The sequence below is a fragment of the Mesitornis unicolor genome, unplaced genomic scaffold (assembly GCF_000695765.1).
Source record: "Mesitornis unicolor isolate BGI_N332 unplaced genomic scaffold, ASM69576v1 scaffold4007, whole genome shotgun sequence".
Taxonomy (NCBI): domain Eukaryota; kingdom Metazoa; phylum Chordata; class Aves; order Mesitornithiformes; family Mesitornithidae; genus Mesitornis; species Mesitornis unicolor.
In genome coordinates, this window is record NW_010198291.1 from 10,238 (window position 1) to 27,419 (window position 17,182).

The 17,182-nt window shown below is 40.2% G+C and overlaps 1 protein-coding gene across 1 annotated transcript in view; it reads right to left on the reverse strand.

Moving 5' to 3' along the window:
• Window positions 1–10,103: 10,103 nt before the first annotated feature.
• The window catches only part of LOC104544276 (methylcytosine dioxygenase TET3-like), a gene marked incomplete at its 5' end in the record, with an annotated part of 20,035 nt that continues 12,956 nt past the window's right edge, over window positions 10,104–17,182 (reverse strand). The window contains 2 exons of the mRNA XM_010189097.1: window positions 10,104–11,242; window positions 16,047–16,386. Of these exons, the coding sequence (XP_010187399.1) occupies window positions 10,104–11,242; window positions 16,047–16,386 (1,479 nt within the window). The remainder of the gene's footprint in view (window positions 11,243–16,046; window positions 16,387–17,182) is intronic.

Genomic DNA, 17,182 nt, shown 5'->3' on the forward strand with positions numbered 1-17,182 from the left:
CCTGCACAGATCCCTCTGGATGGCATCCCTTCCTTCCAGCGTTATCAACTGCAGCACCCAGTTTGGTGTCATCCACAAACTTGCTGAGAGTGCACTCAATCCCACTGTCCATGTTGCTGGCAAAGATGTTGAACAGTACCAGTCCCCATAGTGATCCCTGGGGGACACCACTCGTCACTGGTCTCCATTTGGACATTGAGCCGTTGACCACAACTCTCTGAGTGCGACCATCCAGCCAATTCCTATATTGTAATTTTTATTATAGTAACTCCTTGCTGTTGTCAGAACATCTCTGCTGAGGTTCTCAGCACCCTCAGTTATACTGCAAGACTGGACTATTTCACGCTTTAAAATCAGTATGTTTTTAATTCCTTGTCTAAAATGTCAAGCCATGTCGTGGTTTTAATAGGGCACATATGTAGCATTATATGCTGTATTATGAAGAAGGGCATTAACTTTGCTGTAAGTTGTATGGTGCAGGCTCTCCTGGCATAAACTTTTAGTCGTTACGTACTTCAGCATGACTTGGTTCTGGGTTGTGTTGGGAAAACAACTTCTTATTTCTCAAACACTTTACAAGAAGAAATGCGTGAAAAATGCATGAAAGAAAAATTAGACGACTAAGTGCAAAATAGAAGTATAAAATTTATTTAAAACCACCCACAAAGTTCTGTGTAATCAGGAATGATACAATTTGTAATAGTCTTTTTAAAAACTCATGACAAGATTTAAAATATATTTTCAATTACAGTATTCATTTAGCCTTATTCAGTTAGGACAATTAAAAAAAAAAAAAAAGAAAGTTTACGTTCTAAACAGATGAGACACACGAGAAAAATAGAACAGAACAGACAATTTCCACAACAACACTTTTTACAGGTATGTTTCAATACTAGTATCAACATTTCAATGCATCTTGCTACATAAACATGAAATCATGTACAACAACTGCTTGCACCAAAAAACATAGCTTAATTAGATCTTTCAAGTAACATGCAGTCACAACTCACAAGTCTTCAAGTACTGCTGGTAAGGGTTCCCTTGTCTGCAAAGAAGATTTTAAAGTTCAGTTTCTCAGCTAGTGTAACTTCACAGCTCCACCAGCCTCATGAAGCTGCGCTCAGTTATACTAGGAAAGAATCAGGCCCTAAATGTTTTTGGAGAAATGAAGTAATTTTATACTTTCTCCTGTGAATACTGTGACATAAATGAAGTGCTTTTTCTTTCTGATTGTTTTCTCCCTGTACATCGGCTTTTGTTTAAAAAAGTTCATTTTGTGTTCCAGATCTAAATACAGTAGGGTTGGTAACTGGAAATCAACCAAAACCTCAAATTCAAAGTTGAAAAATAAACATCAAATGCATCCCAAAGACAGAAACAAAAAGAAAGAAAGAAAAGAAGAGAGAAGGAAATAAAGAAAATGCTGACCTTTTTTTTTTTGCTTTGGCATACTGCTAACCTTTCAGTTTTGCAAAGCAGGAAAGAATTCATAAGCCATAGCATCTCAGTACGCTGTGTCCTTGTATATTTATGTCCTTTCTTAGGACAGCAAATTCTGAACAATATTTATGATCTGGTATGATACTGTCATATTATGAAGAGCTGTCTCTTCCAGACTGAACAAATAATCATAGAAAATGAATGGCTAAAGACTGAAACGTCTGAATGTCTCTATTGGTTAGAAGTGGCTTTCTTTCAGTGGTACTGGGGTATCACATTGGTTTTTCTCGCCTACTTACTTTTTCATTTTGAGGACAAGAGCTTCATGAAGTTCAGACGCTGCTTTTTGAGTTGCACGGATTATCCTGGCATTCACAAAGTTAGTACAAAATCTGTTCTCATTAGGCTCTGCAGTATCGCTGCAGTTTACAAATTGAAGAATGAAAATACACGTCCTTTTCCACAAACCTTTTTTGAAAGAGAAGTTTGCGTTGCATTGCATTTCACAACTGCAATGTAGTGGGCCATGATCCTTACTTGCACGAGGCTTCCCCTGGCAGCAAGGGAAGCTCTGCATGACTCAGAGCCAAGTTTGCCTGTCAAGCATCACCACAGTTAGGGCAGTCAGAAGATGTTGGCTTTTAGCTTTGTGTCTCAAAGTCACCGCAGTGTGACACCACCACACAACACTGCACAAGCCGCTAGGTCTTCAGTCAGGAAAGAACGGAGTTCAGTACATTGTCACAACCCCATTTTATACAATCAAGTAAAAGGGATCAAATTATGATAAAGAGAAGCAAGGATTTAAAGAAAAACTCCCAAAGCTTAGAAATAGTATTACTGACAATTCTGTGAGATTTCTGGCCAGGTCATTACCTAGAGGTACAAATCTTCTACCGCATTCTCTTTGTAGCCAATGTGGGGAAAAGGATAGCCAATGTACGTGAATACTTAAAACCTGATCAAAACCAAGCCTGTTTCTTTTCAACCTGTATTTCAAAACTAAGAACAATCTGGATGCTACAGGCCAGTGTGTGCACGATAGGGCTATCACAAAATTGATTTCAGATGACTGTACAGATCAGTCATTTGGTAACAGTTTTGATTTACACTAGTGACCTTTTATACCATTAGCAGCGTAATGGGATACTCTGAAAGGTATACGCTAAATATTGACATGCATTTAAGGCCCCTTTATCCTTAGAATGGGATGCAAAGGGCAGCAGTATAAATGAGAATCAGGGCCTTCATTCTTATTTCAAGGCAACTCCCAAACCTGAGACCCTTTTCCGTTACAATAGTATAATAAAAATACAGATATACATGTAAAATATTGATCAGGTCACAAAACTTTCCACAACAGTATTAAAATGCTCTGTGGCGACAAGTGCAATACTGAACATCGAACTAGCAGTTCCCTTGCTCCACTACAACAGCACTTCTTTGAAATACAGCTCGTCTGCTGTAACTGGTAACTCTGCAGCTCTCCTGCCAAATCTTTCTTACGTATGGGGTTTTTTTGAGGTCTACACCTGCATCTTCTGACTTTGTGAGGAAAGCTGGTGAGGTGTGACGGGTGTTAGAAACAGCACCGTTAATCAGTCACACGGAGCAAGTCACCTTCACATTAGGTTATTTACCACCCTAGCCTTGCATTCACTGCAAGGACGCTGTTGGAAGAAGATTCTTGCATTTTAATGTAAGTATGTGTGGAAAAATTACATATATTATGGTCCAGTAGGAAAAAAGAGAAAAATGTACTGCTGTGGGAAGAATTAAGGATAGGGCTTTGAGAAGCATCTCATATCTTTTTTAAAAGTGACGTGAGGGGTATGTGGTTAACCACTGCCATCAGCGTTGGGATGATGGACTGGCGAACTGGATTGAAAGAAAGCCTAAAGTCTGTCTCAGAAAGTGGAAAAGAGTGATGCTGACGCCCCCAACCCTTTAATAAAAGGCAGTAGCTACTTCATTATTTTCTGCTCAAGCTCAATCAATTTCACTTGCTGCTACAGGGGAAGAACAAACAAGTCCACTGCTCCCCTCTTTTTTTCCAAGCAATCCAATGGTAGTTAAGGCATTTAACTTACGCAGTTAGGGCTTCTCACTAGGACTGTGACTGATCTCTGCACAGATACAACCAGAAGATAGAAAGAACACTCCTGCTCTTGTAATTGTGCAGGGCCTGCAGCATCTGTCTTACGTCAAGGTTTGAGCAGAGCTGGTAGAGGAATTCGGAAGAGAAGAGGACATTCCACAGAGACGCTGGCAACAGAGGCAAAAGTCTTGTACTCTGAGAAGGGGTGACTTTGCCTTCTCAGGAGGAGAGCAGTTTTGTGGCATTGCAAAGTCTCTTTTGTTTGGCTACTTGCAGATATAAGAGCGGAATGTAACAATTTCATCAAGAAATCTGAAAATTAACTGGAAAATTGATTATTTTATTTTAGAAGTAAGAAAACACTGACTGTGACAGAAAATCAATTGTCCCTCTTTCTTGGAATGAAAAAAATGGATCCAACTGCAATGTTCTAGGCTCCCTCTGAGAGAACATGAAGTAAAAAAATCCCCCAACTCTAGAACTGTCATATATGGAATAAAAGATGGCTGAAAGAAATAGATTTTGGAAGAGTCACAAGGAGAATAAATTTGTAGGCTATTCCTGAGATGAAGATTAGCTGATTTACATACAAAGTGTGCAGAATTCACGAGCTGACAGCCATGCTGAGTACTGAAGCAGATCTGCAGAGGGATAGGAAGAACTTCTGGAGTAGCTACAAGCAGTTGAAGCATTCAGCAGCCGGTTACAACGTGATCTAGCGTGGACTGTGAGAAGAGCTAACCACAGCAGATGATCCAGAGAGACCACGGCGTGAGAAAGGTGGCTGTAGTACTTGAGGTCATTTGTACAGAAAAGAAAGCAATACCTGCTAATGAACACTACTCAAATTCAGTGTTCGTGAGGGAGACACCACAACATTTTGCAGAATTAAGTCTTCACAATTTAGTCAAGTATGAAAATGACAGCACTAAACAAGTTTTGCTCACTGCTCTGAAATAACAAACAGTGTTTTAATAGGGAAAGTAATCAAGTAAACACAAAATGTATTTTCAACCATTCTTTAAAGGAAGTAATCTGTATGTATCCTGCTGCCTGATTAGATACTGCTATTAGAAATGCTTGGTCGTTGAGAAATCCTCAAATAAAACTTTCCTTTGTGTAACTGTAATTCTGCAGCACCATAGTGGAGCAGCACATAGACAAGATGTGAAAACTGCCTGAACAGCAGGTAATGCCAGAAGACACTGCAGCCAGTTTCTGTACAGTTGCACTAAGGAGCCAGATCCCCAGGACTTCTGACACTGGCCACAGTTTCAGATCACAGGAGAATATAAATGTGTGACAAACTGAGAAAAGCTTATGAACTTAAAGTTAGATATATCAAAAAAGTGCCAGTATAAAGAGATACCCTAGCAACTACAGCACATGGTGTCACAATAATCAGTGGCAACTTTCTCTACAGTTTAATTATACAGAAAGATACTCTCTTTACACTTCCTCCTGAAAGTCAGATCAACTTCTGATAGAATTAAGCAGAAAGCCAGAATTTCCAAACGTTATTGGACTGTTCCTAATCTCCAAGATCTGACCACAGACAGCACCATTGGTCACAGTTGGGCAGACACCTTTCGCGCAAGAATAAAACACAGTTTTATGGAAGATAACGTCACAAAGAAACCAATCTGAACTTCAGTGACCACAATAGACCTGAGAGTTTTTTCAGTGCTGCCTGAATGCAATTGGTGTTACGTGGAAGAAGTGTAGAAGTGGAGATGCAATTTAGGTTTTCGTGTATCTGAGAGCACAGTTATTTCCTCCTGTTAACCTAGAAATGACAGGATTTCTGTGGGGAAAAAAAAGAGAAAACTAATATATGATGTATATAAATGGGTTACAAAGCTGATGACTGCTTGATAAAAGGAGCTAGTTCAACATGAGAGAAATTTCATGGGAAGTGAAAGGGCAAGACTGACCTTACTTTTTAAATATAAAACCACGAGGATGCAGTTTTACTGGCACGCTTCCGTAACATCTTTCTCATTGAACAACCTATCAGATAGGAGCATAAGCCTGAAGCTGCTCTGAAACAGACCTGCGTGCACACCTGAAACTTGAGGTGAAGGTGCTGTGTCTCTCTACAGACCCGGATCACTTCTCACGCCACAAAGGATATAAATCTCTGTGTTTAACCAGAAGTACAACATTTACTCTGCATCTCTCTCCATCTGTCCTTGCAAAACCCCGTGGTAGGGCTGCGAGGGTCTGAGTCGGCACAGACATTGGGCAACTGTTACCCATATCCATCCAGCTAAATATGAAAACTGCATGAAAGCTTGATGACAGAGCACATTGCAGTCAATGGGGCTGCAGCAACGTAAACAGGACCCAAATTTAACTCACCAAATTTAGTGTAATACTGCAATGATATTAAAAAGGTCTTTCAAAAACCCTCAAACAGAAACAGTTGTACGCTACAAATAATCTTAAGTACTTAAGAAGCTGTCATTTACTCATGCTTAACATAAAATGTTGCTTAAGATACTACAGCTATTTCATGTTCTAAGTATAGAGAAGCACTGTCATAGGTAAGAGAAGGACTTGAAACGGCAGTTACTCCTAAGTAAAAGTTAGCTTAGAAAGTACTTAAAGAACACTAAAACTGAATACAACTGTTACAGGTAGAAAGTCACAAGTATTTGTAAGTTCTTAAAAAAAGGTTTTTGGAACTTGTGACTAAAATATTTATAGGAATATTGTTTTCTATTTTCTGTAATACAACAGCATGTTACAAATCAGTAAGCGCAGAGAAACTGCAAGAGGAAAATTCCCTATGTAATTGGGCACCACGGCAGTAACTCCAGCAGGGACTCGGGGAGTCAAACAGAACTGGCTCCTGCAGAACGCACCACTCCTTCCCTCCGGAGTGGAGGGAAGTGGTGGTACTGGACCCAGTGGAGAAAGGGATGAGAGACGTTTCTTCTGGGAAGTCTGAGGTGTCCCATGTTGGATCACACTGGTTTTTGCTAGCGTACTGTGAAAAAGGAGCACAGACAACCACCCCCCCCCACCACCCAGCCCACACCTGAACCCATTTGCTGGTTTTTCGCTCAGCTGTTGGAAACCAAGTAAAATACGCAGGTCTGACCTAGCCAGCTACTCCAGTTTCAGATTCAGCTCCTGATCTGGCCATCCTGGAACGACTTCGTTAAGGGCTAAGAGCAAATGATAAGTGGTTGTGTGGGCTGCAAAGGAAAGCAACAGACCCACAGATTTGCGAATTTTAAAGAGACAAATACCATTACAAAATTATAACCTTACTCAAAATGACATAATCCGTGTACAAGACTGATAAATATTCTGAAATGTCACAATAAATAGCACACAGTTGTAAAAACAGTAAATAGTTGCGTTTTCTCTGCCGCAGTACAGCAATAGAAAATATTAGCTTCTCAAATCACGACCCACCGTGTGTCACAGGAGGAAATAAAAGTGGCCAGCTAGCCTGCCTGTTAGGTACACGGTGAAAAAGTAGTTACACGATAGACAGTCAGGGAAGGAGCACCGCGAATGATCTTTTATTGTAGAGATGATACATTTTTCTCATGTGGGTAATCTTAATAAAGTAGTAACTGTGAGTTTTAGCACCTATCGGTTAATACCATTAACTATTATGTTAAGATGTATTTTCCTCTGTTAAAATCGCCATTTCAAAAAAAGGTAGACCTGGAGTTACTGAAAGGCTGTTGGTACGGTCACTTGAGCAGTGACTTGCCAGGGGCTGTGTCTGAAGGCATCCTTTTAGATTCACCTTGCAGTTTCTCACTCCTCTGAGGGAAGCTGCTGGTTTTTTCACTGGAACGTTTTTATCTTCAAGTTTCCAATCACAACATAAGTTAAACATGGGCATTCATAGGGCAAGATTCAAGTAAAAATGATCTGCTTTAATGATCCGAACCTTTTAAAAGGTAAAGAGATGGCTCTGTAACTAATTTTAGGTAGAAAAATTGTTATTCACATGGGAGCGCTGAATGAAAACTTCTTTTGTCAATTTGCATTCTAGAATCTAAAGCTATCAGCGCTAACCAATAAAGCAAGAAACTGATCTTGTCTGTAAATGATCGGTGGTGGTGTCGGACAAGGGTTTTCAGATAGCAAACACATGATTGGAACAGCTAGAGAACGTACAGTACTACTCACTGTATGGACAGCTGGAATTCTCACTAATCTTCGGCTCACCAAAAATATACAAGGTTTAAAATGGAAATCTAAGGCACACAAAATACCATAACGATTTGATGTATACCGTATATTACATAGTCAAGAAGCATAAAATTGCTGGTACAAAACAATGGCATAATATTGGTTCTGTTTTATTATTATTTACAATCCCTTCATATCCTCTATTTGAACTAATATTAAGCTTTGAACTAAAATTTGCAGCATACCCGGTTTTTACTAATTTCACTTAAAATAGGTAAGATACAAAGAACGGGTTCAATTTGGCCGTCCGCTGCCATCCACACTGCTGTTAGTTCTGACAGGAATCTGCAGAATCGAACCCAGGGTCGTTACATAGCGATTGCTACCTCAGACCTTGCTCCTGCAAACACCGCACGCGGAGGCAGGTACGCAGGAGAGCAGTCCCACCGACCTGCAGCCGCACTGCGGTGTTTGCAGCACCAAGGTCCTAACTGGCACTATGTTAAAAATACGATTTATGCACTTTTCGTACCGAAACTGTAAATATACCGCTTACAGTTCAACTTTTCAAGGAAAAAGCACCTTGTCTACATTTTAAATAAAGCAGATGTAGATAGTTCATATTCCTCTGTTACAGCACCACTATATTATAATATTATCAAGTATATTATTAGTATATTTTCGCACTGGAAAACTCTGACCTCGTAGACAGCGGTTCCCTGGCCGGGGAGGACTCCGAGGCAGAATTAGGATACGGCTTCGTATCTGGGGCCTGATCCTGCAGCTCTCGGTCACCAGAGGAGTCCTGGCTGGAGCGGTCGTGGCTCTGACCGGGCAGGTATGGCTGTGCAGAGCTGTTCTCATGGAAGAAGTTGCAGGATGAGGTTGGTCCTTAGCTAACGTTGTCATTTGGTAATTTGTTTAAATAAATAAGTTTTAGAAAGAAATACACAGGAGAGGAGAATCAGAAAGAAGAGTGGGATGCTACAGTATTTAAAAGCAATGGAGTGTCTGTTTTTCCTCTGGTTTAGCAAATAGCAATCTCATGATATGTCACTTTTTCAACCAAAATCGAGAACGGAAGGAAGATTACAACCCTTTCTACAGAAAATGTATAGATCATGTACATGTACAGAACATTTTTGTAAGAAAACTGAACTTAGAAAGCTGGTCAATATTACAGATGGGTTATTCTCAATGAAAAACTGGCTGTTAAATATTAGAAATTTCATACTTTTCCAAACCTTCCTTTGTATTTTCCCCAAATTATTTTAATTTTTTTTTTTCCAGAACAGAATAAGGCAACTCTAGGGGGTACTTTTTAATCCCGAAACAATCCTACCCCTGAGGCATTAGGAACATTTGGCTGTCATGTTAACTTATAACGCTCCAAATGAAAAAGACTTATGCACTTATTGCTCAAAGAAATCGTAACAAATGCTGCCTTTGAAAAAACCCAAATGATATTCCTAACTCCCAATAGCAACACACACGTTGACGTCTCCCAATTCCACGTTTGTACGCTCTCCTGAAGATAATGAAATGTTTCTGTATAACTGCTGTTTATATGCAACATAAAATCTCTGATGAAAAAGGGCAAGTCTAAAAACGATCGCATATGCTGTTAGCACACATACTGCAGCTGTAACAATACGGAACTCTACACAGCAAGAATAAAATGATTTCTTCTGTAGAGTATGCACAAACCTTAGACAATATGATCCTTATACTATACTATTTCAAGTTAATTTTAAAAATAGAAAGTGCTTTTAAAATATATATTTACAGCTTAAAAACAACTTCCAGCCATCATTACCAATAACTTCGTTTTATACATAAGGACAAATCTAGAGAAAAAAAAAAATTCATTGGTTTTCTACAAGATTTATCTGTAATTTGGACTACATAGCAATGGTTGGAAGTTGTTAAAGCAATGGCACCATGAAGTAATAATTCAGCTTATTTATTTTTAACTGTTGATGTGGTTAAGCACCAAGAGCTGTGTAGAGCTTTTACTGTATAACTTGATTGAACACCATAAAATGTGAACCTGTTAAAATCCCTACAAATGATTTTTGTAGTAAACAGACTTGATTTAAAGCACCAAAATATAAATTCCTAAAGGTAATAAACTGAATGATTCAATCAAGGTTAATAACCTAAACAAAATCTTTTTTAGAGTGTATTAAAACTATACAACTTTTGTTTTTTTTTTTTGCTTAAAATGTGCTTGAGCACCACCAAATGTTAAAGTCACAGTTTAAGAAGAATTCCCCCCGCTTTTTTTACCTCAGCCTTAAAATGGTTGAGATGAGCAAATAGTAAACGACACCAGACTTGTTCTTTAACAGCACCTTAAAGAAACACTGTAACACTGCACCAAGAGGAGGCATTCATACAAAACCTATGCCCAATGGTTGTAAGGCCCTGCAACTCGTGTAAGGGCATACGAAGATACTGTGATTACGTTGTCCTTAGTTACTGTTAATGCTCTGCGTGATGGAATTTGGTTGAACTCATTGTCTTCGTAAAAAATATCTCTGTTGTCACTTGCTTGCTTTGTTTTCCTGCTGTTAGAGTTCAGTTCGGTGTTCTCTGTTCCTATTCTTTCTGCTTCTTTTTCTTTTTCTTTTGCCCTCTCGGCCATCTTTGCTTCCCACATGGCTAAACCATGTTTTGGCTCATTTAAATTTTTGTGTTGGTAGAAAACTAAAGAAATCCTTGTGGGATGATTGCGGTTGGGTTTTTTAATAGGCGTGGTAGCGTGGAGCTCACGTCTTGCACATTCAATTAAGATAGAACCATGAGAAGGTGCCACGGCAACCCCGCCAATGTCATCATCCAAAAAATTGTGCTCGCTGTCTGACCACATTTCCTCAGCTTTTTCTTCAGAATCAGTCGGTTGTCCCAGTGCACTGTTTGGCTTTTCGTCAGCACAGTCAAAATCACACATCTGTTCTTGATGGGAGCTGCCCCTTTCTGCCGGGCATCCATGGGAACAGTCGGCTTCGTTTCCGACTGCATCCTTTGCTGGAGAGCTCAGCGGTGCTGACAAATCACAAGCGCTGATCATCTGTGGAGAAGAACTGTCTGACTGAAGCTGACAATTCGGCTTGTCTGGCTGATGTTCAAGTATCGTGGGCAGGGGGTCTTTATGGGCTGGGGGGCCTGGAGCAGTGACCTCTGGAAGAATCGGTGGCACACCATTCATCTTCTCATTCAGCAAAATTCCAGTATAATCTTTGACTGACACGTCAAAGTTCTTACAATTAACGTAAGGTGTCATGTGAGGTTGCTTACTACTGCATTCAAAATACCCGTAGGGAACTGAAAAATCTTGTTGAATATTAGTCACTGCTGTTATGCCAGGCTTATGTGCTAAAGATGAATAAGGTTGTAAACCATCCACCTTGAAAGGAGAGGAAGCCGTGTATTGTTTTAATAAAGAGCAATTTTTAGTAGTGTTTGAAGTATGTTTCATGGCATAGAGGTGATCAGAAGGCTCCGTTTTTATTCCAGGTTTTAAAGCATCTGTTTTGTTCCCTAAAAGAAATGCACACAAAAGTGTAAGTACTTTTCCTCACGTAGTTGATAAAATATACCTTTTATAATATTTTCATGCTGGCTTTCTAATATGGAAGGTATACGTGATGGCTGCAGATTTTCAGAATGGTTACTTTTAGCTTCTTAGGAATATCTCTATGACCATAAGTACATAGACAATAACCTTCCTGAAATAACCCCTTAACCTTTTCCAGTCAGACTGCTGGTGTATCAAATAGAAAGGATTTTTGGTAGGATGAATAAACTAAACAGATAAAATGAAATAACCACTTGGTTCCAATTCACACAGCCCAATTCTACACAAGTGCTTCCCAGCAGCTGCCTGCCGGCCTTCAGCACTGCCGAGGCCAGCAGGAGCGCTGGGTACAACTTTTGAGGTAAAGAAGGAAATGCAGTCTGTCCGAAATCAAGCTTGTGAAACCATCAAAATTCTTGGCTGCCTTAATTCCGTATGATGATTGAAGGAAAAAGTATGTTTAGAGATCTCGTCCACTGCAGCAAAAACGTTACTGAATTACAGTGACTTGTGCATTAGCAAATAATTACTCAGAAATTTTCTTAAAAGAAAAATTAAAAAGGTATTTGGCAATCCAGTCCAGGTAAATCCATCCTCACAAAGCTGCATCAAGTGATCTGGCTGTCTTCCACCTCACTGCCACCCATTAATGAGTTCAGATCTTTGTGGAGACACACCTGCTCAAATGATGTCGGCTCCCTCACCAATTCCTAGTCCTAGCACCCTGCATTGTGCTGGTCTGTGGACCAATCTCCTCCAGTGACTCATTCCCGTCATGGATAAGTTCAATCCAGAGTCCACTGAGTAATGGGACCGAATTCCATCGACCTGGATGGGCTTTGCATCATGCCCTGAAACTGCTTTATGTGTGTTCTGCTGGCAAAGCGGCACTGCACAGCGAGCTCTTGCCTATTCTCATCACAGACCATCTCTGTCACTTTCTTCTTTGATCCATAAATGCACAGAATGTTTAATTACTTTACTGAATACAGAAGATCTATTCTTTCTTCTCTCTGGCTTCTAATAATTTATAAATAATGATGGATTAAAAAACATTCTTTCAACAGGGCGGCAAAAAGGCAAAGTGGTATAAATTATGGACATCATCGTTAGTATGCAAATACTGAAGTTCTAGAGGGCATAAGGAAACCACATCAACTCTTTAAAACCTTTGCTATGAAGTCCAACTCAAAGCATTTCACTCACCCCAGACCAAGGTGCATCTTTAACATCAACATCTCCAAACCAAAATTCAGCAAGCCACTTCTGACACTGCCGTAGTTTTAAGCCACCTTCACCATACACATCACACAACTGTTTATGAGCTTGCACAGTGCTTTTTCCTTTTTGAAAGCAATGCAGCAAAATACGACGACAATGTTCCTTTTTATTTTCCATTTTGAAACTGATGCCAAATAAATGTTGATGAAATCATGCATTTTCTTTTTCTAAAACAAGCCTGAACTGTCAGCTGTCAGGTTGCATCATGAATTTGGGTTGAAAACGAAGTTGGTTACATGTCAAGACGTGCATGTCCATCTAGTAAAAAACCTGCAATTACTCTTTGGCCAACCCACTAATTTCCAGGCTAGAGGAGTCTCTCAAGCTCCACGTAATGGGCCACATGGCACAGGCAGCTTCGTGTCTCCTTCATGATTTTCCAGGCTACTCCAAAGAGCTGCAGTCCCACATGGCTGAAAACATGACTGACAGGATATACCATGGTTATCTCATCTCATCTCATTGCACGTTCTCCATTTCCTTTTCAGTATTTATAAAGCAAAACCCATATTCTAAACTCCTGTCCTCGTCAATAAATTGAGTCCTATACATTACATACACCATTTACCAATAGCTTTTCCTTTACGTTGAAATGTAGCTAAGTATTCTTTTGTTCTTACATTAGGGGAAAATGTAATAGTAGTATCTGACTTGCTTAATGTACCTTTAGCAGTGCTTTATTCACTGCTTACCTAAAACTGTAGTCAGTGTTTTTTTCTTCTCCTGGTAAATTTTTCTATCTTTTTTTTTCCTGTTTTTCAAGCCTTTGTCTTTTGGTTTATATGTTTTTTTCTTCTCCTAGTAAATTTTTCTATCTTTTTTCCCCTGTTTTTCAAGCCTTTGTCTTTTGGTTTATGTTTAAATGGTGTGATCAGAATTGAACACCACCATTAGTATGAAGGGATCCTGATTTAAATAATCAGTTGTTTCTTCTAGTTCACCATCGGGATTGACTACTGGATAGTCTGGTTTCAACTCCTCTGTCTCTCAGGCCATTTGATTTTGTTTTCATATTGAGCTTAACAACTTAGGACTAAAATGATACCTGCACCACTGACAGAATGGAAAGAACGAGTCAGTGATCTCAGCTAGACTACAATTTTCCATTCCTTAGGACTAAAATGATACCTGCGCCACTGACAGAATGGAAAGAACGAGTCAGTGACTCCTCCTCTATAACTGCAAGAAACTGTACGTACAATTATAATACCATAGTGTTGTAACTCCCTAAGTTACAGACCTTTGCATTTTACGGTGGGGCAGGGGCAGGGGCAGGGCAGCAGTGGCGTGCTGAGGTCTTTACAGTGGCACCCAGCCATCGTCCTGTGTGACCACAGCAGACACTCGATGCTGTGCATAAATGCTTCATGTTATTTATTTCATGCAGAGCACAACACCTTGCCCTTTGCAAACCTGCACCTCCTCTGCCACTGCTGCCCCGTTAGCAAAGCCTCTGTGAAATTGTTCCAGTGGCCAACTCCAGCAATAAGTGCTGTCGCAGATCTGGTGGTTATAGCGTTGATATCTATTCTGAGGGATTCTACTGTCAAGACTTCCATGATAAAACCTGCACTGTTATGATAGAAACAAAATATTTCTATTCACATTCTTATTTTTCCATTTCGGAACAACTTTCTCACTCATGAAAGTATTTCTTCCTCATTCTGTGACTTATTTTTATCAGCAGCCCTTTTAAATCCCTTTACCAAAATACTTCAAGTCCAAAGAAATTATGTACATTGGCTTGTTTACACAGTTATTTGATTATATTCGCAGGTTCAAGGAATAAAGTTCCATGTTCCCAAAGCATATGGCAAAACTGGATATCATACCATTTGTTAAACCATTTTGTTCTCGGAGATCGAAGCCATGCCTATCTGTCAGGACAATGTCATGTACAGGCAGGTGGTCTGTAACTATTTCAGTGTTTCAAAGCAACTTTCCAGTCAGATCAGACAATTTCAGAATTCCTTCCCAAACCAGAGCCCTCCAATGCTTCCAGGACTTCCAGTCCAGCCCGAGCGCAATGGAAGTTATCAGTCATCCCTTTGGAGATACTGTTGGAGTCCTTGCAGCTGTGTTTCAAAGCCTGCACTATGTCTCCCAGACTTGGCAGGCAGATGAACTGCATGTCTGTCTGATTTCCTAGGGGTGTCCATGACACTGCTTTTCTTGTCCTGGGTCACCTGTCCCAGAGAATCCCAGGTTTTCACTTCCCCACCCATCCTCTCATGCAGAGAGAAGACAAAACCAACAACAAAACCAGACGGAACTATAACCACAGGGACAGACAAAAGACTGAAAAATAAACCTTGAGAAAAAGTAAATTCTGGCATTTTATAAGTATCAGTCCTAGCAAAAACACACAAAAAATCCTCTCACTAGCTACTATAAAGAAAAAAACCCTGTCCCAGCAAACCCGGGACATACCCCATAGCTCACTACATCCAACTGGTTGCCCTGACTGCTCTACTGAGACAAAGCAGGGCGCTGAGGGCAGATTAGGAAAATGTGCCAATTGTTTATTTTTTAAAATGTCGCCCTGCCAAAATGCAGATGTTCTTCTAATGACATTTAGCTATTGTTACTCCTCTTAAATCTACTACATATATCTGTACATCTCTCCTGAAAGAAAATTCAAGTTTACACCAGATAAAAGCCAGATAGGCTGTGCTTTAATCCCTTTCAGATCACAGAATCAAAGCCCATAGGTTCCTGCACCTCTTCCTTCTTTTGTGCTTCTCATTGCTGCAAGTCCCATAGAACAGAGATGTCCTCTCAGGTACTGGTCTGAAATCTAACCCCGGGCAGAACATCAATCAAAAGCGCCTCCACGCAGCTCAGTCACGTCACGATTCCCCGCTGCACAAACACCTACGGTCGCAGGTGACTCCAGCCATAGTGATCTTGTAACAGAAGAAACGTGACGTACCTCTTACCCAGCTGCTGGCAGATTCCACTGCTCCGGCCCTTGCTAATAATGCTTCAAGGAACAATTGGAGCAGCACTGTCTTACCAGATAAAACCAGGGGATGTTCTGCAAACTTCCTACTTTGCACTAGCACCCATGCCCTTGGTAGGAAATGATCATCAACACAGATTCCGAGAAAGCTACTGTCTTGCATATGAAGTGGATACCACAGCTGTACTTTCAAACGACAGAAACTCATGTCTGCTATTTAGATAAACATTCCTACAGCAGTATTTCAAGATGATCCTACTGCCAGTATTTATCAGAATAAGGGAAGTTGGAAATATTTCATTGGTGCTAACTCACCACCAACAACTTATTTTTGGGGGATGGCCTTTTATTTTTCCTGGGCCAAGAGAACATTGACTACAAGGACTTGCTCATTAGTTCCTAAAATGCAGGCTGTACAAGTATTTCATAAAACTGAATATTAAGGGGCTTTTCTTTCCCTTCCAACAGGTGAGAGGCAACACAGTATCCGAAGAGACTGGCAGAGTTTAATAAGCACCACTCACCTAAACAATGCAAAGTGTTGCCAAGATTTTCTGGGGCTTCAGTCTTCACCTTTACTGGCACCGAGTATTTTTTATCTATTAATGGCTGCTTGTCAGTCGTGGTTCTCCTTGTGTCTGGTTTCTTTTTCTTTGTAGCTCTGAGAGGCTCCGCTAACATTCGTACTTCTCTGGGAAAAGCTGTGAGCACCTGTATGGCTCCGGCTTTTATCTTAGCTTCTAGTCCCTCCTCTGTGCCGAATTCATCTGTTTGTGAAATTTTGTAAAGAGGCAACACATGGAGCTGTTCATCGCTTGGAATCACCCCCACTCTCCGGTTGTCTTCCTTCGTTAACGTGCAGACCTGGCGAGAACAGAAACATTGACAAATACAACCACACACATAACACACAAAAGTTATTCAAACATTTATGCAGTCATCCTGGACCTCACTGGTTTCTCATATTTGATGGTCTCAGTGCTATGGGTCTTTCAAATGGAAACATCTAACAAATATTTTGTTTGATTTATGATGATGCAGAACAATAATCAGTACTTGAAGAGTAAGACCAAGGCACATTTCCTGGACAGGAAAAATGAAACTCTGGCTCAACTCCCACTATCCACAGATGTGTGCCAACCTTGGTAAATCTGAGCTGGAACTACACTGTATATTCCTAAGCATTCATACTTTTTCATTTCTTACAGATATCTGAAGTTCAGATCCCTTTTTAAGGACTAAAAAGTATGAAAAAAAGAAAACACTACTTTGGGATTGAACAAGAAGTTTCTCTGACATGGAGCTGGTTTTGGTTTTTGTTTTGGCTGGCAAATGAAAAAAACCACACGGTTGCTCACACTGCTCTGTATTTTTAGTAAATCTCAGCTCTCGCTCCCTCCCTCTCTCTTTATACAAACTCTGTTAAATTAACACCCTTCCCCAACTCCGCCGGCTGTAATGAAGCCACGAGACCCAGCAAATGTTTGGTTTCTCTGAGGCCACTGACCTACTTTCTCTTATTAAGCCTCGTGAGATACTGGAGCCGAGAGGAAAACACTGGTTAGATCCAGTTTGATAAGGGCACATCAGAAATGGGGATAAACATTCAAACTTATTGCAATAGCTTTCTCACTATAATGTTTCTGAATCACTGCTGAAC